General features: G+C 37.5%; 1 protein-coding gene across 3 annotated transcripts; it reads right to left on the reverse strand.

Moving 5' to 3' along the window:
* Positions 1 to 14,382: 14,382 nt before the first annotated feature.
* Positions 14,383 to 23,613, reverse strand: LOC129889192 (mechanosensitive ion channel protein 10-like). Of its 3 annotated transcripts, none has more exons than XM_055964390.1 (6): positions 23,466 to 23,613; positions 21,544 to 23,011; positions 21,273 to 21,393; positions 16,608 to 16,901; positions 16,327 to 16,529; positions 14,383 to 15,036 (listed from the first exon to the last, which is right to left on the reverse strand). In XM_055964390.1, exons 2-6 carry the CDS (start codon positions 22,983 to 22,985, stop codon positions 14,790 to 14,792), a joined length of 2,307 nt encoding a protein of 768 aa, XP_055820365.1. In that variant the 5' UTR covers positions 22,986 to 23,011; positions 23,466 to 23,613; the 3' UTR covers positions 14,383 to 14,789. The 3 variants fall into 3 exon arrangements, with proteins under 3 accessions (XP_055820365.1, XP_055820367.1, XP_055820364.1); XM_055964392.1 differs by lacking the exon at positions 23,466 to 23,613 and adding an exon at positions 23,111 to 23,316; XM_055964389.1 differs by lacking the exon at positions 23,466 to 23,613 and adding an exon at positions 23,107 to 23,316.
* Positions 23,614 to 23,867: the final 254 nt, after the last annotated feature.

A 23,867-nucleotide genomic window follows, 5' to 3' on the forward strand; every position in this document is an offset into this window, starting at 1 on the left:
TTGCTGAAAGAAAAGTTGACTACGGCCCCCATTCTAACTCTTCCTGAAGGACCAGATGGATACGTTATTTATTGTGATGCTTCTTGTGTTGGGCTAGGTTGTGTATTGATGCAGCATGGTAAGGTCACAGCATATGCCTCCCGGCAGCTAAGAACGCATGAAAGAAACTATCCAACTCATGATCTGGAGTTAGCAGCAGTAATTCATGCTTTGAAAATATAGAGGCATTATTTATATGGCGTACATGTTGATATCTATATGGATCACAAAAGTCTAAAATACCTCTTTAAATAGAAGGAGTTGAATTTGTGTCAAAGAAGGTGGCTAGAGTTGCTGAAAGATTATGATGTTGATATTCTATACCACCCGGGAAAAGCAAATATTGTGGCAGATGCACTTAACCATAAATCCATAGGTATCTTGGCAGATGTACAACCAAAACGGGAAAAGATAGTTCATAACATTTTCCAGTTAGCTAACCTTGGAGTCTGATTGGCTGATTCTATTAATGGTGGAGTTTTTGTTCGAGGAGTTTCTGAATCCTCTATCATGGAAGAGGTAAAGCAATGCCCGTATGAAGATCCTATTTTGGAATAGTACAAAGATGAATTACTTCAAAAGGAAAAGACCCCATTCGAGCTCACATTTGACGGAGTGCTAAGATATAGGGGAAGATTATGTGTATATGATATTGCAGGGCTATAGCAGTAGGTTATGGAAGAGGCACACTATGCCCGATATTCTATTCATTTAGGGTCAACAAAGATGTATCATGACCTTAGATGTTTATACGGGTGGAATGGCATGAAGAAGGACATAGCAGAGTTCGTAGACCAGTGCCCAAATTGCCAATAGGTTAAGATTGAGCATCAGAAGACTAGTGGACTATTACAAGATATAGAGTTCCTAACTTGGAAATAGGAAGCCATTAATAAGGATTTCATTATAGGTTTACCTCGCACTCCATGGAAGTATGATTCCATATGGGTTATTGTAGATAGGCTGACAAAATTAGCCCATTTTCTTCCGATCAGAACTACATACTCAGCTGAGGATTATGCCAGAGTATATATCAAGGAGTTAGTAAGACTTCATGGGGTCCCCACATCTATTATTTCAGATAGATGAGCTCAATTTATAGCTAACTTCTAGAGATCATTCCAGAAGGGGCTAGGAACATAAGTGAGTCTTAGTATTCATCCTCAAACTGATGGACAGGCTGAGCGTACCATCCAAAAACTAGAAGATATGCTACGTGCTTGTATTATTGATTTCAAAGGTAGCTGGTATGATCATTTACAACTTATTGAATTTGTTTACAATAACAGCTACCATTCTAGTATCCGGATGGCACCATATGAAGCTTTATATGGAAGAAAGTGCAGGTCACATATTGGTTGGTTTGATATCGGTGAGACTAAACTAATAGGCCTAGATATGATTCAGCAAGTTGTGGATAAAGTGAAGCTCATTTAGAATAGATTATTAACAGCCCAGATTCGACAAAAATCATATGCAGATAATCGACGTCGACCTTTAGAGTTTCAAGTTGATGATTGAGTATTCTTGAAGGTGTCTCCATGAAGGGGGTAATGAGATTTGGCAAAAAAGGGAAGCTTAGCCCGAGATACATTGGTCCTTATCAGATTATTCGTAGAATAGGCAAGTTGCCTATGAGTTAGACCTACCATCCGATTTGGAAGCAGTACATCTAGTTTTTCACGTGTCAATACTTCACAAATGTATAGGTGACCCTTTCAGAATATTTCACGTAGATGATGTCCAGGTAATAGAAGAGTTTTCCTACGGAGAGAAACCTATCACCATCCTAGATCGGCAGATTAGGAGGTTGCGGACTAAGGACGTGGCTTCCGTCAAAGTGCTGTGGCAAAATAATAATAGAGAAGAGATGACTTGGGAAGCCGAGGAGGAGATGAATAACAAGTACCCTTACTTGTTCCATACACCTACAGGTAATTTAAATTTTTAATTGGCTGAATTCGTAGAGAAATGAAATTTTCATATTGAATTTAACATTCGAGGACGAATGTTCTTAAGAGGGGGAGGATGTAATACCACGTATTTTTCATTTGCTAAAATTTTAGTATATTGTACTCAGTGTGGAATATTCATATACATATGAAAAACCATGACTTGTAGGTGAATGTATTGGTTGGAAATGGATTAAAAGTGTGGCAATGGTTTGAAATTTTAAAAGGTGGCATTTGATTTTTATTTTTTTTAATTCTAAGAGGAGTAGTAAGTTGAAGTAAGAGGTATTAAGATTTGGACATGGTGTAAATTTAATGGGCTGGTTATATGGTACTATTAAGCTAAGTAATGACTTATTGTTGGGCCAATATAAGTGAATTGTGGGAAAACCCAATTCAAATTTTTTTCTGGCAGCCCATTGTTGGTGGAATGGATGAGGATTTTGGGCTACCAAACTCCAATAATATTTTTGGGATAAAATCCTAATATGTTGTCCACATAATAAAAAAAATTTAGTCCAAATATTAACCCTTAAACCGATCGAAAAGAGCCCAATTAAAAGGGACAAAGATCAGGCAATTTTCAGCATTTACACTTCACAAAAATTTCCAGAATTCTCTCCTACTTCTCCCTTATCTCAAAACCTATACAATAACGTCCCAACACTCTTTGAACTTCAAAAATCTCTGCAAGGTTAGGTTAAGTTGATTATTTATTATTTTAACTTGATTCTTCCATGAAATTCATTAGAATCATGCTATAGATGTTGGAAACATAAATCTGTAATTTTTGGAAAGCTGTCCAAAAATTTTGGTTTCTAACTTTCGAGAATTACTTTGATCTTGGGTTTGTTTTGAGAAGAAATATTTAGGATATTGTTGTACAAGTCTAAATAAGGGAATTAAAGATGTTAAAGGAAGATTTATTTCTCATTTTTGGTGTTTTTAAAGACGGAATTGAGAAGAGATTTTACATGTTTTGGTGTAAGGACTTTTAGTTCAAATATTTTATTGTGTTGTGAAGTTATGTTGGGGCAATTAGATGTTATTTTTGTGCATGATATGATTAAGGTATGTTTAAGGTGTAAACTACAAAGGATGTGTAAAATTTGGTTGAAGTAGAATAACATATTTATATGGGTTAAATTGAAGTAATTACAAGAACTAATTGGAGATAGAAATCTATCTGCTAATATTATTGTCGACATGTGTTGGTTGTGGATTGTTTTAAGGTCATTTTTGAAGTAGTTGTGTAGGGGTTTATTGGTACATAACTTGTAAATAAGGTGGTTGTTGTTGTTAAGTAAATGGTGCTGAATTTATGCATTGTTTGGGCTATTTTGGAGTTAATCCAGAAGTACGAATTGTAGGGGTAATGCTGCCCAATTTTCGTTAGAATTCCTAATTATAGTGCTTCTCTCTTATTTGTAGACTTATAAACATAAAGAATAGCCGTAACCACTGGACATTAGTTAGACATCTAGGTATGTAAAGCTAATCTTTCTTTCTTTTGGCATGATCTTATGTAACAAACGGACGACAAATGTATAGAATTCCAACAAAGCTCTTATTCTTAGAGATACTAGAATGGTGAATGTTCTTAATTTTAAGAATTTATATCGCTATGCCTTAACTCATATGTATGATTCCAGCCACCCTTGTTGGTATAAGTCATATTTTAGTACAAGTCATACTTTGGTATAATTCATATTTGGCATAATTTATAATGGCAACTGAAGGTTACTTGAAATGACTACCGTCTTAATTTTCAAACAATGGTTCATTTTGATTATTCCATTAAGTCTTAAATGATAATTTAAATGCAAATGGTTACTCACTACTCTGCTCGTACATGTCTTAATGTATCTTTCACCGAGTCCCGGGCTGTGTATGTATTCATGCACAGTTTCACTGCATTGTTCATTGAGTCCCTCACTAGAGGGTTGGGTACAGTATATATATATATATATATGATGATATGACCTGAGGACATGATGATGGTGCCGAGCCCATGATGGGCTGAATATGATATATATGTATATGATGGATTCACCGAGTCCCTAAAGGTCCAGATATGATATATGATATGAGCATGCATGACTTTATTTCATAAGGCACAGGTACAGTGACTTCTTGAGTATCACACTTGTCTTTTGAAACCTCTACTTTAGATATGATTTTCTTACTGTATTTTATGCTTATATACTCAGTACATATGTCGTACTGACCCCTTCTTTCTTCAGGGGGCTGCGTTTCATGCCCGCAGGTACAGATACTCATTTTGGAGAGCCGCCAGCTTAGGATTCTACTCAGCGGGTTTGAAGTGCTCCATCGTCTCGGAGCCTAAGCTTTTGGTACAAATCCTTATAATATATATATTTGTGTATTTAGGGGTATGGCGGGGCCCTGTCCTGTCATATGTTTTTCTTAATTCTCTTAGAGGTATGTAGACACATGCATGGGTTGTATATAAATGTCGTTCGGCTGCACTAGTACAGCTTATGTTTTAGGACGTTTCCATTTGGAGTGGAAGCCTCATCGGCTTGCATAAGGAAATGTTTATTTTGGGATGCGTTATGTTGTGAAGCCTTGTCGTCTTGCATATTATGCTATCCTATCTTTGAAAATTTTTACTTCCTAGGAGGCAAGTAATATCGGTATATATACAAATGACAGTTTTAAGATGAAGTGCTGCCCATATAAAGCCCATATCATGTTCAGTTGCTGATTGATTATAGATAATAGGCATGTATACGAGTGTCTAATTCAGACACTATTCATGACCCCTGAGGTTGGGTCGTGACCCTCCGCTATGTCCTTCTTCATGCCATTCCACCAATACACTTTCCTCAAGTCACGATTCATCTTTGTGGATCTCGGATGAATTGAATACCGAGAACTATGGGCCTCATTCAATATCAACTTTCTTAACCCATCAACATTTGGAACACAGAAATGGCCTTGGTAACGTAGTACCCCATCTTCTCCTAGGGAGAAATCCTCAATGGATTTTTTGGCAACCGACTTCTTCAATTCGATCAAAGTTGAATCATTTTCTTGTTTGGCCTTAATGTCTGCCGCAAGAGACGATTCCAAAACATTATGTATAAGAATGCCTGCATAATTGGAATCAACCAAACGCACACCTAAATGTGCCAATCTATGGACCTCTTTAACCAATTCCCTTTTATATTCCTCAACATGTGCAACACTACCCATAACAACCGACTAAGGGCATCGGCTACAATATTTGTCTTACCCGGATGGTACAATAAGCTCATGTCATAGTCTTTTAGGAGTTCAAGCCACCTCCTTTGCCTAAGGTTCAAGTCTCTTTGATTAAACACATATTCAAAGCTTTTGGGTCGGTAAACACATCAACATGCACCCCATAAAGATAATGGCGCTAAATTTTCAATGCAAACACGGCCGCCACAAGTTCAAGATCATGGGTTGGATAGTTCCTTTCATTCAACTTAATTTATCTAGAGGCATCGACGATAACCTTACTGTGTTACATCAAGAAACAACCCAAACCAACACGCAAAGCACCACAATAAACAACAAACCCATACAAACCTTAGGGCAATGTCAAAATAGGAGACGACGTAAGACGATCCTTCAATATTTGGAAAATTTTCTCACATTCTTCTGACCATTGAGATTTTGCCTTATTTTGTGTCAACTAAGTTAAAGGTGAAGCAATAGATGAGAAACCTTCAACAAACCTTCTGTAGTATCTGGCTAAGCCCAAAACGCTTCTAATGTCCGAAGGAGATAATGGTCTAGGCCAATTCTTAACCGCCTCCATTTTTTTTGTATCCACTTTGATCCCATTACTAGACACCACATGGCCAAGAAATGCAACCTCCCTTAGCCAAAATTTGCACTTACTAAATTTAGCGAATAATTGTTTTTCTCTCAATGTTTGCAACACAATCCTCAAGTGACCCACATGATCTTTCTCATTTCAAGAATAAATCAAGATATCATCAATTAACACCACTACAAACATGTCCAAATATGGCTTGAAAATACCATTCATCAAATTCATGAATATAGCGGGAGAATTAGTCAAAACAAACGACATTACTACAAATTCAAACTGACCATACCTCATCCAAAATATCGTTTTAGGAATATCACACTCCCTTACCCTCAATTGATGATAACCGGAATAGAGGTCAATCTTAGAAAAGTAACTTGCTCCTTGTAATTGATCAAACAAGTCATATATCCTTGGAATTGGATATTTGTTCTTTATGATGACCTTATTCAATTGCTGGTAGTCTATACACATTCGGAGTGACCCATATTTCTTCCTAACAAATAACACGGAGCACCCCATGGTGAAATACTCGGTCTTATAAAACCCCTATCCAACAAATCCTTTAATTATTCCTTTAACTCTTTAAGTTCCGCTAAATCCATACAGTAAGGAGGAATAGAAATAGATTGGGTATCGGAAAGGAGATATATGCCAAAGTTGATTTCCCTTTCAGGAGGAATACCAGGCAAATCATCGGGAAACACATCGAAGAACTCATTAACTATAGGGACCGACTCAAAAGTAGGAGTTTTAGAATCGATGTCCCTAACTCGCACAATATGATAAATGCACCCATTGGAAATCATTTTTCTGGCCTTAATGTATGAGATGAATTGACCCTTAACCACTGAATCATTGCCCTTCCATTCAAGAATAGGCTCATTAGGAAAGTGAAACTTAACCACATGAGTCCTACAACATATGGATGCATAAGCATCATGTAACCAATCCATACCAAGAATGATATCAAAATCAATCATATCAAGTTCCACAAGCTCACATAGAATAACTCTGTGCAAGACCCATACGGTACAATTTCTATAAGCTCTCTTGTCTAATACCGAATCACCAACGGGAGTATAAACCGAAAAGGGTTCTATTAACATCTCGGGGCGCACATCAAATCTCATAGCAATGTAAGGAGTAACAAAAGACAAGTTGGCACCTGAATCAAGCAATGCTAAACATCAAAGTTAAAGACTCGTAACATACTCGTGACCACAACGGGAGCCTTATCAACTTCTTGTCTAACATGAAGAGCATAGAATCGGTTGTTGCGTTGGCCACCCTTAGGTTGAGCTTGGACGCCTTGTTGCACTTGGCCTCCTAGAAGATGACATTTTCCACCTTTGTTGGCAACAAAAGGACACTCGAATAGCTTATGACCCATCTTTTCACATCCATAGCAAGCACCCGTTCCCATCAAGAACTTTCCTCCATGATGCTTTCCACACTTTGCACACTTAGGAAAAGAAGGGTTACTAGCATTTACACCTCTTTCTCCTTGAGCTTTAGGGTATGGTACCCTATCCTTAGAAAACTTCTTTCCCGAGCTATGTCCTTGATAAGAGCGTCCACTACTACCAATGGTCCTAGCATTAGAGAACCCACTTTCATACCGGGCCCTCTTAGAATCCCTCATCCTCATTTCCTTGAGCTTTTCTCCTTTAATTTGTTTGGAAAAAGTCATGAGCCAAGATATGTCCATCTCCTTAACAAGCATAGCGGTGTGACATTCCTTAGAAACCAAGTCATACACCCCCGATATGAATTTACTCATTCAGAAATGTGGATCGACAATCATTGAAGGAGCATACTTGGATAGCTTTGTAAACTTGAGGGCATAGTCCCGCATCCCCATATTGCTTTGTCGAAGATTTATGAACTCCAACACTTTAGCCTCCCTTAACTTAAGAGGGAAAAAGTGATCAAGGAAAGAAAGTTTGAAAGCTTCCCATCCAATAGGACCTTCATCCACCCTCTTCAACTTCCATTGAGTATACCATATTTTAGCAACACTCTTAAGTTGGTAAGCCGCCAACTCCAATTTTTCTTCTGAAGTCACCCCCATAATACTCACTATCTTGTAGATTCATCAACGAACTCTTGAGGATCCTCATCAACTTTTGATCCATGAAACTCCAGAGGATTCATTCGTGCAAAGTCCCTTACTCTTGAGGCCGGAGTAGGAACATTAGAAGGAGTCACAACACCTTGGTTGATCACCATTTGGACTAGAATAGTAATGGCAGTTCGGAACTCTGCATTAGTCACTTGGTCAGGTAGAGGACCATTGTCTTGAGGAACCAGGGGATCTTGGACTTCATTAACATTATCTCCCCTTAGAAATGGTAGTCTTCTTGGAGCCATCTTTTTGAAAATCACAAAGAAAGACTGTTAGTGAAAAAAAGTCTTACGGTAAACTCTATAGCACGACATGGATTATTAAAGAAGTGAGAATTTCTAAAATGCCTCATAGTCTCCTACTCATAAGTGTGCCATACTTCTCACCCATGAATAAGACTTTACTTGATGTGGCATATTGGACACCCTAGGACACTTGAAAAAAAGAACCTTGTTCTCTGATACCAAGTTTGTCACGACCTGACCTAGGGCCTAGTCGTAACATGGCGATTGAAATCCCGAAAGGCTCTAACCAAGCCTTTTGTACATATCATAAGCATACACAAGGTAAAATAAAAGAGAAAACATCATAAAAGAGTCTAAATCATGAATAAAAATTTAAGAGCGACACATGACAACATAGACTTGAAATATTTGTCTAACTAGATGCCTCTACTCATGAATATGGATGGGGATAAGACATGTCCCTAGCTCATCCTCAATATGAACCATAGCAAAAGTTTTTAAAAACAATAACTAACTCGATAACTAGTCCCCGATAAATAAGGACTCACCACAACCGCTGGATAGGAAAGCTTAACTAGCCACGTAGATGAGTGTGACCTTCAATCTCAACCCCTACATTATGAGACAATGTAGGAAAAAAATATGCATTAGTACATTGGAATGTACTAAGTACGAGGGCGTGACATGCAACGTAAATTATGGAATACAACGGTCAAGTAAAACACATGATAAGATGAGATAAGTAAAGTCATGAGAAAATCATATTGACCAACGCATTTAAAAATCATAATTTAAAACCATAGCATACTTGAGAGATCATACATATATGGGATAGAAACCATAACCGATAATAAGACCATGAGATCTATAATATGGAATCCCGTTGTCTCATCATACAACGAAGAAAAAGGGGAATCTACTTGTCAAGATAGACTCTACCCCGCTAAGCGGGTCATGCATGTGCTATATGTGGATCCACTAGCTAGGCCATGAGGGAAATCCTACGGTGGCACATAGTTATGAGACAAGAGACTTTATATAAGGACCCCGTATTTTGAGCCCCCACATCAAGTCCACATTCGGTGCTAAGTTAAATCCCACAAAATACATACATAGCATAGAAATCATAATTTCATATATCATAGTCATTATCATAGGTTTGAAATCATAGAGTAGCTCATTTTCATAACATACTTGTAATGTGAGAATTGTTCTTTCATCATTATAATTATATTTGCATAATTCATATCGTAGGGCCTTAGGTCACCACATAGGGCCCTAAGTCACCTTATTTCATAACTTGCATGAAATTCATACCTTGAACTTAGAATAAAACTCAATTGCATAATCAATTGACTTTGAAAATTATGTAATTGACTTGAAAACATGCATGATCATAAACTTTATATCAGCCCATACATAATTCATATAGATATTATCCCTTGGAAGTATAATTCAAAATACTCATAATTTACATCATGAACCCTAGAAATCAAAATAGGAGAATTCATGGGAAAACTCTTCAATTCAATTCAATAACCATCAATTTATATCAAAATAGACTCATGATCATACTTTAAATCAAAATTCATGCAATAGGAATAGAGATCATAAAACTCATAAAATATCAAACATTAATTTGATAGAAAACCTTGAGAAATTAATTGGTCTTCATGGATGAAAAAATCCATGAATCAATAACCACATACCTTAAGTGAAAACACCAAATAATTTGGAAGTACTTGAGAGTTTTAATGGAGAGATTGAGCTAATTTACTTGAAGTCTTCAATGGAGTCCTTGAGAGTCTTTTGTAGAGAGAGAAAAATATTTGAGTAGGTGAATTGTAGAAGAATGAATAGAATTAGAGGTTTATGTTAATTTATAGAGTTGAATTAGGTCCTAAAAACGTCTAGGTTCATTAGCTAACAATTTAGGAAAAAGTCTAAAGTGCCCTTATAAAAAACTAAATTCATCCAAAAATACACAGCCAGGTCCACGACGCGGAGGCAAGCAAGTCCGCGAGTGGTTGCCTAGGAGTAGAGTGGGTCTCAACATCAGAGAATGCAAAACTTTGAAAATAGCCTTTATAAGCAAATAGTTGTTGCACCTATTTATGATGGAGGAGAGATCGGTCCATGGTTTATATATGAAGGTTGATCCAAACATATGAAGACATATAGCTCAACTTGACAATAATTGATATTGAAAAAAATAAAATTTACATAAGGAGCAGATCCAAACATGATATTCTCACATTAGATATATCCTCACAGCTAGTGAAACTTATTCGATTATTAACAATTACTTGAATCTAAGGGTAGAACATGACAAATCGGAAGTTGCAAACCTCATTTGGAATTTAGTGGCTCAGCCTAAAAACAGGTTCATTATGTGGTTGGTTGTTCATTGTAGACTACTTACAAAGTGAAGATTACATATATTGAACATTTCAGTCATGAATGTAGAGAATAATAGAAGAAAAGTACAATACGAAAATATGTTGTTAGCCCAACATCATTAACTAGGATTGAAAAGAAGAGGGGGCTATAAATGAGAAGGAAGAATTTAGATAGAGTACTTTGTTATGGAAGAAAACTCTTCAATTGCTTTTAATTTGAATTTTATTTTTGGTTGATTACAAATGCTAGGGCCACCCCTATTTTTACTTGTATAGTGATGGTTCTAGATACTATAAGATCTAGACTATTTGATGATTTGATACAAATATCTAATTTTCTAGAAAATCTACGCACTTGTTAGATACAACAATATTAAAGGTATTACTCTATAAAATTCTATAAAGTTGCACTAAATATCTAGGATTTTTTTGTACTTCTAAAAAATCAACCACTTTTCACATTCCTCCTTAAACTAAATTTTTGAAAACTAACCCAAACTTATCGTATAACTCAAATGAAATTTTGAAATATGTCTCAGTGAAGATCTCAATAGTGTTTTCCTAACTACTCTTGCTTCGATAAATGATAAAGATTTTTTGTCATTGATTTATCCTGCAAAGGAACATGAATACGTATTGACAAAATTTTCATCCCTATAGCGAGCTAACTTGACAATATTTATTTGTGGACTTTGTGAATCAACTCCTTGGTGGTTTTATGTTGTTGAGTCCTCAAACTCTCCCTTTCTCCTAACTCCCGACAACTGTATTATTTGAAAAAATACTTGTGATGGGCAAGTTTGAAACTCAGGGTTTAATATTTTCAATCCTTCTCCTTTCGATGCAACTTCATCTTGGAAAATTTCATCAATATCAGTCTTATCATCTGGGTTGCAAATGATTTGATCATCAATTTCCTACAAAACCTCAGAACTAGCATAGCATTCACCACCAACTTTCCTTTCCAACTCCCTAATAAACTGTTTGACAGCTTCAGAGCTTTCGAAAACTATGTCATTTTTTTCTCCATATGAAATTTCGCCTTTAAGGCCAGCTTATCCATTTGCTTTCAATACTTTCTCTAAGTTAATGATTGATCTTTATATTCAAATGATTAATCAGAGACTTCAACTTCTATTACATCTGCCTCAATGCTTTCTACGAAAAGGTCATCATTGGCATATATATTTTCAGACATTGTTTGTCCAGGATCAACTTCAACATCCTTCACATTCAGACTTTTATTGTCAGCTTCACGATCTGCTTCTTTGATTTCCTCTAAAATATCTACCATGTCACTAGTCTGAATGTCTTCAAACTTTTCTTTCTTCTTGGTGATGACACCAGTGCCTTCCCTCATCATGAGATATATTGTAGTACATATTGAATCCACAATCCAGTCTCTTTTAAAATTGATGGATGTCATGGCATCTATTGCTCGAGTCTCAGCTACTAAACACCTTCCCCGGTCTTCTTCTTCGGTAGCTTTATCAATTTGAACCATATTACTCTCTTTGAATCGACAATATCTTCTTATGTGTCCTACTTTACCACAACAATAACATTTGATAGGCTTCTTACTATAATTGTTCGAAGACTCTTAATTCTTTCCGGGGGAGCTTGATCCACTTAGAATCGATAGTGTGACATATCTTTTGTTTTTCCTTTAAAGTTTCTCTTGTTGGCCATCTGTTGGCTAGTAGCTCCTGTGATGATAATAAATCTCAAATTCCTCAAGAATGGTTGTTGATCCAGTACCTAAATTGATGTAACAAAGGGAATATATTCTGATTAAACCATGAGTAATATTTCTTCTTATTTGTCCTTTAGAAATAGACTTGTCTGAATTTAATAAATAAATCTCAGAACATAAGTTCTTAATCTTCAAAATATACTCAGCGATAAAAAGATTATATTGAGTGGTTTTAGTCAATTCATTCTCCAATATCTATAGCCGAGCTTCACTCTTTTTGTCAAACAACTGATCGAGAATTCTATATATTTTATGAGCTAATTTATACTTTATAATATGATCAAATAAATTGGAGGAGATTGACCTCTTCAGGATGAACTTCACCTTCGCACTAGTCTGCTTCCACTTCTTGTATCTGCTACTATTTTTCAATGATAGGAGAACTTGTGTTACTTTCATTAAAAATACCCCACAAATCCTTACTCACAAGGTATGTTTCATACATGTCTTCCATATTTTGTAATAAGACTGTTTGAATAGTTCCATCCCTTGTTCATTAATATGATCGTTGAAATCTATATAGAAACCAGCTGAATCTACCACTAACCCGATCTTGAAATAAAATTTAGAAGTCAACGTACGGCTATGGCTCTACCAAGTAGAGAATAGCAGAAGAAAAGTATAATTCGAAAATCTTTTGTTAGCCCAAAATCGTTAACTAGGATCGCAATATTCAACTAAAGAAGAGCGAGCTAGAAAGGAGGACGAAGAATTTAGATAGAGTACTTTGTTACGAAGGAAGACTCTTGAATTGTTTTTAGTTGGGTTTTGTTTCCGGTTAATTACATATGGCTAAAGTCACCCCTATTTATATTTGTATAGGTATGGTTTTAGATACTACAAGATGTAGACTATTCTATAATTTATTATAAATATCTAATTCTCTAGAAAATCTACACATTTATTAAGATACAACAAATATTAAAGGTATTACTCTACAAGAATCTAGAAAGTTTCATTAAATATCTAGGATTTTTTTTTGTAGCTAGAAAAAATTAACTTTATTTTTCAGAGAAGACTCCAATTGTTATTTATGTGACAGCCAAGTAGAGACTAGTACTCATCTATTTGTGGATTGTGGATGGAGTGCTCAGTTAAGAGAAGAACTTAGACAGTGAACTAAATGTTCAGATTCAGGAAGGGGAGATAAAACGGGTATTGGAGAGCATTAAGAGGAAGCACCGAAAACATTTCAAAAGGAAGTAGTAGCAGCAATCTAGGGTGCAATGATCTATCAGATATGGAGAGACAGAAACCGGAAGCTGTTTAGAGGAACTACACTACAGGCTGTAGAAATTGTTGTACAGATCAAGAGGGAAAGTATACATACAATTGAGTTGTTTAGAACTTCAGATAAGGCACATAGAAGAATAGTTTTTTGTTGTTGCTCCCTTCTCATAGACTCTACTTTCTTGTGATTTGTTATATTTTTTTTAGCGACTCCTTTTCTTTGCATCCGAATTTGGTGCACTTGAGCCGAGTGTGTTTTGAAAACAGTCTATCTAACTTCACAAAGTAATGGTAAGATCTGTGTACCTTCTACCCTCCTCAGACCCCATTTGTAGGATTGCACCAAGTATATTATTATTGTAATATTCACATGATTACCAATAAATAAAAAAAGAATTCAGGAAATAGAATAAATACTAGTACAACTAAAATACGTGTTTTTTTATAAAAAAAATGGATGACAAATAAAAGAAAACGAAGGAAGACCCATTTAGACCTAAATAATAATCCAGTTTCATTAGAAAATTTGATCAGGCTGCCCAAAGCTAAAAAGATTTTACCCAAAAAAAATTTACAAATAAGTAGTTAGTCATGTATTTGGATAAATAAATTTAGGGAGATATAAATGCACTTGTTGATAATGGGCAAGCATTGATATAGATGAATTTCTTTTCCCCATGGGTAAGTAATGAGGAGGAAGAATTTTCCCAATTATTTACAATAAAGGGCTATGGATGGACAAACCATAGAATGAAAAATAGTCGAACTCGTGTAAATGCACCTCATGTTTCTTAAACTCGAGCCATAAACTAGGAGGTCTTAGTAATCAATTTCCATCCAGAGTACAATTTCAATAATTCATACAAATTCACCACAAGGTCTCAGTTTTCTTTTGCGGTTTTGAATGTCATCCTTCTCAAAGATACTCATTACAAGTTTGAAAGCTAATACAGAAAAAGAGACAGAATAAATGCTCTTGTGACTCCTCTGCCCACAAACACTCGCACCACACAAGAGTTGTGAAACCAAATTTGTGAAAACTGACGAGGATAAATCCCTTGCAATGAAATTGCATCAAAAAATATTTGCAGATGAAACTTCTATGTTACAAATATCCTTCTTCAGCATTGCAGAGCCAGTAGTTCATTGGTCAAATACCTATTGCAGTGGAACTACACTTATAATCAAAACATTTTCTTCATTGAAGATTAAGTCATCTAGTGTCCTCTCTGTTCGACAAGATGAACTTCCTGAAGAAGAAGATCATATTTTATATTCAGCTCATCAAACATTTTCTTCATTTCTAGGATCAGTTCAGTTCTCCGTCTGCTCTTTTCACCAAAGTTCTGAAAGTTCATCGTATGATTGAAATAGACACCCATTTTTATTTTGTTCATATTTTCAATCTCCTTCACCACCACACTATGATTCGGATGCCAATACTGGGGAGTTCTCTCCAAGTACCTGATACATCAATAACAAGAAAGGTGAAAACTCAAAAACTTGACTGAAAATGAATGGCATAACAAGGTATAAGGCAACAACATACCAGGGGTGGGGTGGGTACGCAGACCTTACCCGTATCTTGTGAAGGTAGAGAGGTTGTTTCTGATAGACCCTCAGTTTAAGTAAAGCATTTCAACACAAGTATGAAAATGTAATACAGTTGTGAAGAAGTCATGCTGATATAATAGAGAAAAGAACAATAGTAACAAGAAATAATATGATAACATAAGAAAAGGAAGAAGCAATGGAAACAACAGGTACTAATAACTATCGCAGAATAAGATAATAGAAGAGTAACAATAACAATATTAACAAGGAAAACTAGACAATGCTCGACTACCTACTAACCTTCTACCCTAATCCTCGACTTTCATATCCTCCTAGCTGGGGACATGTCTTCAGTAAGCTGCAGGTATAACATGCCTTGTCTAATCACCTCTACTCAATACTTTTTCGGTCTACCTTTATTTCTCCTTGGACCACCATGGCCAAACTCTCACATCTCCTCATTGGAACATGTGTGTATCTCGTCTTCACATGCCCGAACCATCTTAGATTCACTTTCCTCATCTTGCCCACCACAGAGGCTACTCTCACCTTGTCTCGGATATCTTCATTTCTAATTCTATCTCTCCAAGTATGTCCACACATCCATCTCAACAATTACAAGGAATACTTTTCTTTTCTTTTCTTTTTTGAAAAGGAGTATAGGGCAATACTTATACATAAGATATCTACCATCAAGTTGAGGATTTGCATCGTCCTTGAACAGGTTACAGTTTTTACATGGGAAGAAAACTTGTCAACAAACTCGTATCAAAACTGTAATATGTTTTCTCAAACTTTAAAACCTTAAACTGATTGCCCTTGAAATATCAAGCCTATGCTCAAATTCTAAATTACTGTAGTAGTTGGAGAATAAAGCCTAAGCCAAATCTTAAATTGGTTTTCAGTATTCAGCAAAGAACCTACTCAGCGTGTGGAAAGGCCCTTAGCCCCGTAGTATTAAACCGTTTTTCAACAGTTTGAGAAATCTAGGGTTTTAGATGAATTCTCAACATTAAATGTTCAGAATCTAGCTGGACTAGCTTTAATTTTTGGATTGACTTACCCGTATCAAGAAATATCATACAAAATGCTGTAGAAGTCAATATCTTTAATTATGAATGTTGTGTTTTTCTCCTAATAACTTTCAAATGCAAATTTACTGCAGATAATGGATAAGAATGACAAGAACTTTCTACTTACCTCTTTATTTTCTCTTTTAAAGCACCTATCCTTTCCACAGGTGTTCTATAATCAACGGAAAACTCGAAGTTATCACCCATATCAGGACTTCTGTAGAAATTGCTGATTGGCTTGACCGCCAAAACTGAATTTGGGTAGAATATCTTTTCGTTGTCAAACCTCAAGAATACTGTGGTCAAGATATTCATTTCTTCAACAGTCATCTGTCAATTTACAAGATAAAAGTGTGAATTAACAAAGAAAATTCAAAACATCAAGAAAATGCAATTAGCAGACATTACCTGAACACCATCAATGACGCATCGATCGCCAACATCAAAAGGATGCATCACAAATACAAATATGATAGCTTCAAATATAGTCTTGCAAGTATTCCCAAAAATAAAAGCAGCTACCACGAGTTGTGACGACAGAAAGACGAGCACTTTAGTAGTTGCTATACCCACCAAGAGGAGCCATATGAGGATTATTATGACAATCAGAATGCATGTCACAAGCTTGTTCAGTTGCTTCACAGCAGTTTTTGTATCAGTCAAAGCATGTGACAGAGCTCTGCGTCCTTGATAAACCTTAACCTGCAAGACATTGATATGCCAAAAAGTACAAATGATTTATATGCCAAAAATGATAAATACTCATTCCATGACCATCTCATAAATACAACGGTCACCTAGCAAAGTCACTGGGAAGGACTCATACATTTGACATCTAATCTACACCAGCATATGGCTTCTATTCGCTCAGATGGCTGCTCTCCTGTTTCCTGAGGAAAGCAGTTATATTATGTAGTTCATGTACATGATGTGATTACATAAACAGGAGAGCTCTAATTGTGCTTCACTAATCACCAGAAAAATGTCCAGAATTATTTAAAAAATATTCTAGATCCCAACATTCTGTATCATTTTGGTAATTAAACACCACATGAAATGGATCTAGTTTAAATCATGCCAAAAGTTATGGCAAACTCAAACAATATGAGCATTGAGCATCCCTTAAATTTATTTTTGAAATTTCTTGTACCGACGACGTACCGACCGTAGTGCCGTCGCAGCTACGCCGTCCGTGGCGGAAGCAGCAGCCATTCCTGAATCTGACGGCTCCGTCGCCTGCACGGAACTTGATGAATCTTCTTTCTCGCCTTTTGTTGTCTCCTCGTCCACTGATTATTTTTTTTAGATTGTTAACTTGGTCACAGTGTTCGCCGGAGATCGGCGAATTCCTGCCGTCCAATCTCAGTTCAGTTACAGATCCGAATCCCCATTTACTATGAACAAAGTGTTCTGTTTCGCCATTAAAGCACCTCTTTTTGTGGGTATTTTTCTTTTCTCTTTTTTGCAGGGTAATTTGTGGATACAATCTATTGTATCCATCTTCTAGTAAGAAGACTGACTTTGGCTCTCCGGCATTGACTGGTTCTCAAACAAATTCACTCTGATATGCTATTCAGACCCAAGTCGTTGTGAACAACATCTTAGCAATTCGACGTGAACAGTACTTTCCGGAGGCAACCAGGTTCATTTCAACTGGAGTTGGTACCTCCGGTTTCCATATCTAGTCTTTGTTCATACACTTGTAGTTACATTTTGCGAACTTTAGATCTTTGAATAATTTATTAGTTCATACGCGTTTTTGTGGCTTTGGATAGTGATGGTAAACTAGGGTCATGTTCTAGTTTAGGGACGGGGACGAGGGTAAGGAGGGGTAAGTGGGTTAAAGGAGCGCCTAGACTAAGAGTGGGTTCTTGAAACATTGGGACGTTAATGGGAAAGTCCATAGAGTTAGTTAAGATTCGAAAGAAGAGGAAGATTAATATAGCGTGTGTCCAAGAAACCAAATGGGTAGATCCTAAAGCTAAGGAGGTAGACGGGTATAAGCTTTGGTTCTCTGGTAGATCGAAGTATAGGAATGGGGTAGGCATTTTAGTAGACAGTGATTTAAGGGATCAGGTGGTGGAGGTTAGGAGAGTCACTGATAGGATGATGTCGATTAAGGTGGTCGTTGAAGGGATCACTTTGAACATTGTTAGTGCTTATGCGCTACAAGCGGGCTTAGGCGAGGAGGATAAGAGGCGCTTTTGGGAGGATTTGGACGAGTTAGTGGGAGGCATACCGCCTACTGAGAAGCTTTTCGTGGGAGGAGATTTCAACAGGCACATCGGGTCTATTTCGGGAGGGTATGATGATGTGCATGGAGGCTTTGGCTTCGGGGACAGAAATAGAGGAGTTTCACTTTTGATTTCGCAAGAGCTTTTGGGTTGGTGATAGCCAATTCGAATTTCCAAAAGAAGGAGGACCACTTGGTAACCTTCCGTAGTTCGGTGGCTAAGACTCAGATAGATTTTTTACTCCTTAGGAAGATTGATAAAGATCTTTGCAAAGACTGTAAGGTCATTCCGATCGACAACCTTTCAACCTGACATAAGCTCTTGGTGATGGATCTAGGGATCAAGATGACGAGGAAGAAGAGGGTCGGGGATGACCGACCTAGGATCAGATGGAGGAGGTTGACCACGGCTAGTGCTCTGGAGATGGGAGAGAAATTGAAGGATACGGGGGCCTGGGATAGTAGTGGGGATGCGAACAGTATGTGGGATAAGACGGCTAGTTGTATTAAGATGGTAGCAAGGGAAGTGTTGGGAGTCTCGATAGGTAGTCGTAGTCGGCATCGAGGGACTGGTGGTGGAATGGAGAAGTGCAAGGGAAGGTGGAAGCGAAGAAGATGGTGTATGCGAAATAGATAAAAGGATGAGGTGGAGAAGTGGACAAAAAGGGAACTTTATAAGATAGCGAGGAAGGAGGCGAAGTCGGCGGTTTGGACGGCAAAAAACAACAGCGTTTGAACATCTTTATGCTGAACTGGAAGAAAAAAGCGGGGATAGGAAATTGTTCAGGCTAGCCAGGGAACGGGAGAGAAGGGCACGCGATGTGGATCAAGCGAAGTACATTAAGGACGAGCATGAAAAAATATTGATAGATGAGACCCTCATTAAACAGAGATGACAGTCATACTTCCATAAACTCTTGAATGAAGAAGGGGACAGAGAGATTGTGTTGGGAGATTTGGAACATACAGGGAGGCGTCACGATTTTGGGTGTTGTAGGAGTATTACGCTCGAGGAGGTTAAGGGTGTTGTTCGTAGGATGCGCTGGGGAAGAGCGACCGGACCTGACAAGATTCTTGGGAAATTTTGGAAGAGCACGAGCTCGATAGGCTTGGAGTGGCTGACTAGGTTATTTAATGTCATCTTTGAAACGGCAACGATGCCCGAAGAATGGAGGTCAAGCATAATGATCCCTCTATACAAAAACAAGGGGGATATCCAAAGTTGCAACAACTATACAGGTATCAAGCTTCTAAGCCATACTATGAAAATGTGGAAAAGAGTGGTAGAGATGAGGGTGAGGAGAGGCGTATCTATTTCAGAGAACCAATTCAGATTTATGCCGGGACGCTCAACTATAAAAGTCATCCATCTTATGAGGAGACTGGTGGAGCAGTATAGGGAGAGGAAGAGGGACTCGCATATGGTATTCATCGACCTAGAAAAGGCTTACGATAAAGTCCCACGAGAGATACTATGAAGATGTTTGGAGGCTAAAGGTGTACCTATGGCGTACATTAGAGTGATCAAGGACATGTATAAGGGTGCCAAAACCAGGTTATGGACACTAGGAGGGGACTCAGAACACTTTCCAGTTGTGATGGGATTGCATCAATGATCAGCTCTTAGCCCTTTTTTATTTGCCTTGGTGATGGATGGTTTGACACGACAAATTCAAGGTGAGGTGCCATGGTGTATGCTTTTCACGGACGACATAGTCCTGATCGATGAGACTCGTAGCGAAGTTAACGCTAAGCTGGAGGATTGGAGACATACCTTAGAGTCTAAAGGGTTTAAACTGAGTAGAACCAAGACAGAGTACTTAGAGTGCAAGTTCAGTGAGACACCTCAGGAGGTTGGCGCAAAAGTTAGGCTTGGTAACCAGGCCATCCAAAAGAAAAGTAGTTTCAAATACCTTGGGTCTATCATGCAAGGCAACGGGGAGATTGACGATGATGTCACACTTCGTATTGGGGCAGGGTGGATGAGATGGAGGCTTGCTTCCGGTGTGCTATGTGACAAGAAGGTGTCACCACAACTTAAGAGCAAGTTCTACAAAGTGGTGGTTAGACCGCCTATGTTATATGGGACAGAGTATTGGCCAGTTAAGGTCTCTCACGTTCAAAGGATGAAAATTGCCGAGATGAGAATGTTGAGATGGATGTGTGGGCATACCAAGAGCAACAGGATTAGAAATAAGGCTATTCGGGACAATGTAAGAGTGGCCTCGATGGAAGACAAGATGCGAAAAATGCGACTGAGATGATTTGGGCATGTAAAGAGGAGAGACACAGATGCCCCAGTGCAGAGGTGTGAGAGGTTGGCCATGGATGATTTCAGAAGAGGTAGGGGTAGGCTGAAGAAATATTGGAGAGAGGTGATTAGACAGAACATGGCGCACTTACAGCTTACCGAGGACATGACCTTAGATAGGAAGGGATGGAGGGCCCACATTAGAGTAGAAGGCTAGTATATAATCTCGTTATTCTTCCTTATTAATAGGTGCATTAGCGCACTGTATATATATATATATATATTTTACTCTGATTTCTGTTATTATCTATTACTTTCTGCACTTTGATTACTCTATTTTATTTGTATCGCTTTCGCTATTTGCTTTCCCATATCGCTTTGAACTTATTAGCCGTATCTGACCTATTTTTATGCTTTCATTGAGCCGAGGGTCTTTCGAAAACAGTCGTCCTACCTTGGTAAGAGTAAGGTCTGCGTACACTCTGCCCTCTCCAGACCCCACATTGTGGGATTTCACTGGGTTGTTGTTGTTGTTGTATATCAATTTTTCAAGCATAATCCCAGGAAAATGAGTAAGTTCTGATCATACCACCCATTCCGTCAATGCTTTCCTATCAATCTGTCCAGTTTCTGCCACATCTATCATGGGGAACACAATATCGACCTCTTCTTTAATCAAGAATCTCCGAAGGTCATATTCATCAATGTACCTACACACACGGAAAAAAAACTAGAGTGAGGTTATGACTTATGTGAATCAAGAGAGATGACACTAAATAAAAGAATGTTACAGGATATTCTCTTAAGATGTGACAAATTAAAACATTGAAGTGATGTTTGAAATGTCAGTGTTTTCGTACTTGGAACCAGGCGGTGCGACATTCCTGGAGATGTGGTAGGCAGCAGCAATTGCTTCCTCCTCATTGTTGATCTCCTTATCTGCATACTCTCCTACATCATAATCATTTCCACCGAACGAGCCAGAGATAGTGGAAAGTCCCGAGTTGGATATTACATCAACTAACATTTTCATGGTCCATGCAGAGACCTTTTCTCGCTTCATCTCATGAAGCTTATTAATATCAATCACCGCCTTTTCCTTCTTTTCCTTCCCATCTTTTCCCTTCGTTGTTTTGCGGAAACTAAATTGACTGGCAACACTGTTTGATCTCCCCAGCATCTGAGCAGACTCCATAACTGGAAGCCCTGATAGGGTCAGTAGAATATACTGATGAAAGATTGATTCTTGAATCCTATCAAAGAATGTGTTTACATGGAAGGAGGCAGCCAAAATCTTTATCAGCAAAGTCTTTAAGAGCCACAAGAATGCTCCGATAAGTAAAGATGCGATAGTCCAGGTAATAAAATTAGTAAACTTCTCAGTGGAATGTGACCGATCCACATGTGAGAAAAGCAGAACCCATGTGAGAAGAACCAAGCTAAGCCAAATGCAAACTTGAACACTTTTCTTTAAACCAAAGACAAAATACAACACCTTCTTCCTTAATAAAAAGTTCAATTCTATCAACAAGGCAGCAAAATGTATAAACCACTTAGTAACCAGCATGCCACTAAAGGTCACCATAACAAGGACAATCCATTTCCAGATCTTCAAATCCCAAAGTTTCCAGTGTTTAAACTTGTTAACCAATAAACTAGCAAGTAAACATCCTAAAAGACAAAGAAACACCAGCCATTCAATCAGAACTTTTGTCTTAAATCTGTTATACTTCAACTTCTTCCTTGAGCTCACTTTCTTATATATCTCCTCCTCTTCATCGACTCCTCCAAAACCACCTGGTGATGCCATTAATGGTGTTCTTGGGGTGACTGATATAGATACTGTTCTTGTAGTCTCTTTAAATGTATCACTGGGACCCATTTTAGCAGTAGGAGAAGCATGGTTAGATACATTTCTATAAGGGGAATTTGCAATTGGCTCAGCTTGTTCATCAAACATGTTGGCATCAATAGGTAAAGATGGTTCACCAAATCTTGACTTGGGTTTTGAAAATGCAGAGCTGGCAAACGATTTTCGTCGAGTGAGAGTTTCATTGGTTGGGAATTTGGGTGGTTTGTTGGGGTTTGGGGTTGTAGTATATCTTGCAATTTCAGGTGAGGAATCAGTCTTTGGAATCTGGGAAACTAAAGGGGAATCAACTGTTGGTCTTGGTTGTCCAACAGGACTCTTAGAATCTCTTTCATCTCCAGAGATCATGACAACCACTTCACTGGGGGTTTTCTTGTTCTCCCCCATGCTTATCTCCCCACTAAATTTTGCAGCTTTACAATATGTATCCATTCCACGCTAAGTTAAACATCAAACACCTGAAGAATGAGAAAGAAGACACATGTCATGATCACGATTTGAATATAACGAAAGGGTCACACAATGCAATAACAGAGGAAAAGGATACACAGACCGACGTTCAAACAGATTGGTTAATCAATATCCAAATCGGCCAAGAAAACTTATTATCCACTTGATAATGTTTAGAACAAGGAGGCAACAAATGTTTTCCGATCTTTCTGGGATTATCCAACAGAAACAGTGAGTTTACCACAGTAAAAGACAGAATCTGTATTGAATCAAGAAAAGAATAAAAGAAAGTAGCCAGTTGCTACAGAAGAAGAAAACAAGAAATAGAAAAGTAGTTGGCGGAACAGCTAAAAAGAAGCAGAGACAACCATTGTAGACAAAAGAAGTGAATATAGTAAAATCCTAATTAGACAAATTAGATTTTACATAAAGAAAGGAAGCAAGAAAGAAGAAACAACTTACATGAACAAAAAGTTCGAGGGAGGCCAGGGTTTCAACTTTCAAAAAACAAAAGGGGGCCAAAGAAGAAAGTGGTGAAAGGTAGTGGGAACACTGAGGAGACACATATTTTAATGGGGAAGCTAGCTAGCGAGGTTTTGAGAGGGACAGTACACAGCACAAATATTTGAACAAGCCACGTGAGTGGAATCACAATTAATAAAATATACTCCCTTCCTCCATTTTACCTTTTCAACTAATACACTTTTTAAGTAACAATTTTGTTTTACCATTTTTGAGTATCAATATTATCAAAAATATATTTTGGGAAATGATCAAATTAGTAATAAGAATATATTAAGTTATAAATTTCTTTTTAATTTTTCAAATTAAACAGTTGAAAGTCAACATTGTTTTTTTATTGCA

Source organism: Solanum dulcamara, chromosome 5, assembly GCF_947179165.1.
Source record: "Solanum dulcamara chromosome 5, daSolDulc1.2, whole genome shotgun sequence".
In the NCBI taxonomy this organism is placed as follows: Eukaryota; Viridiplantae; Streptophyta; class Magnoliopsida; order Solanales; family Solanaceae; genus Solanum; species Solanum dulcamara.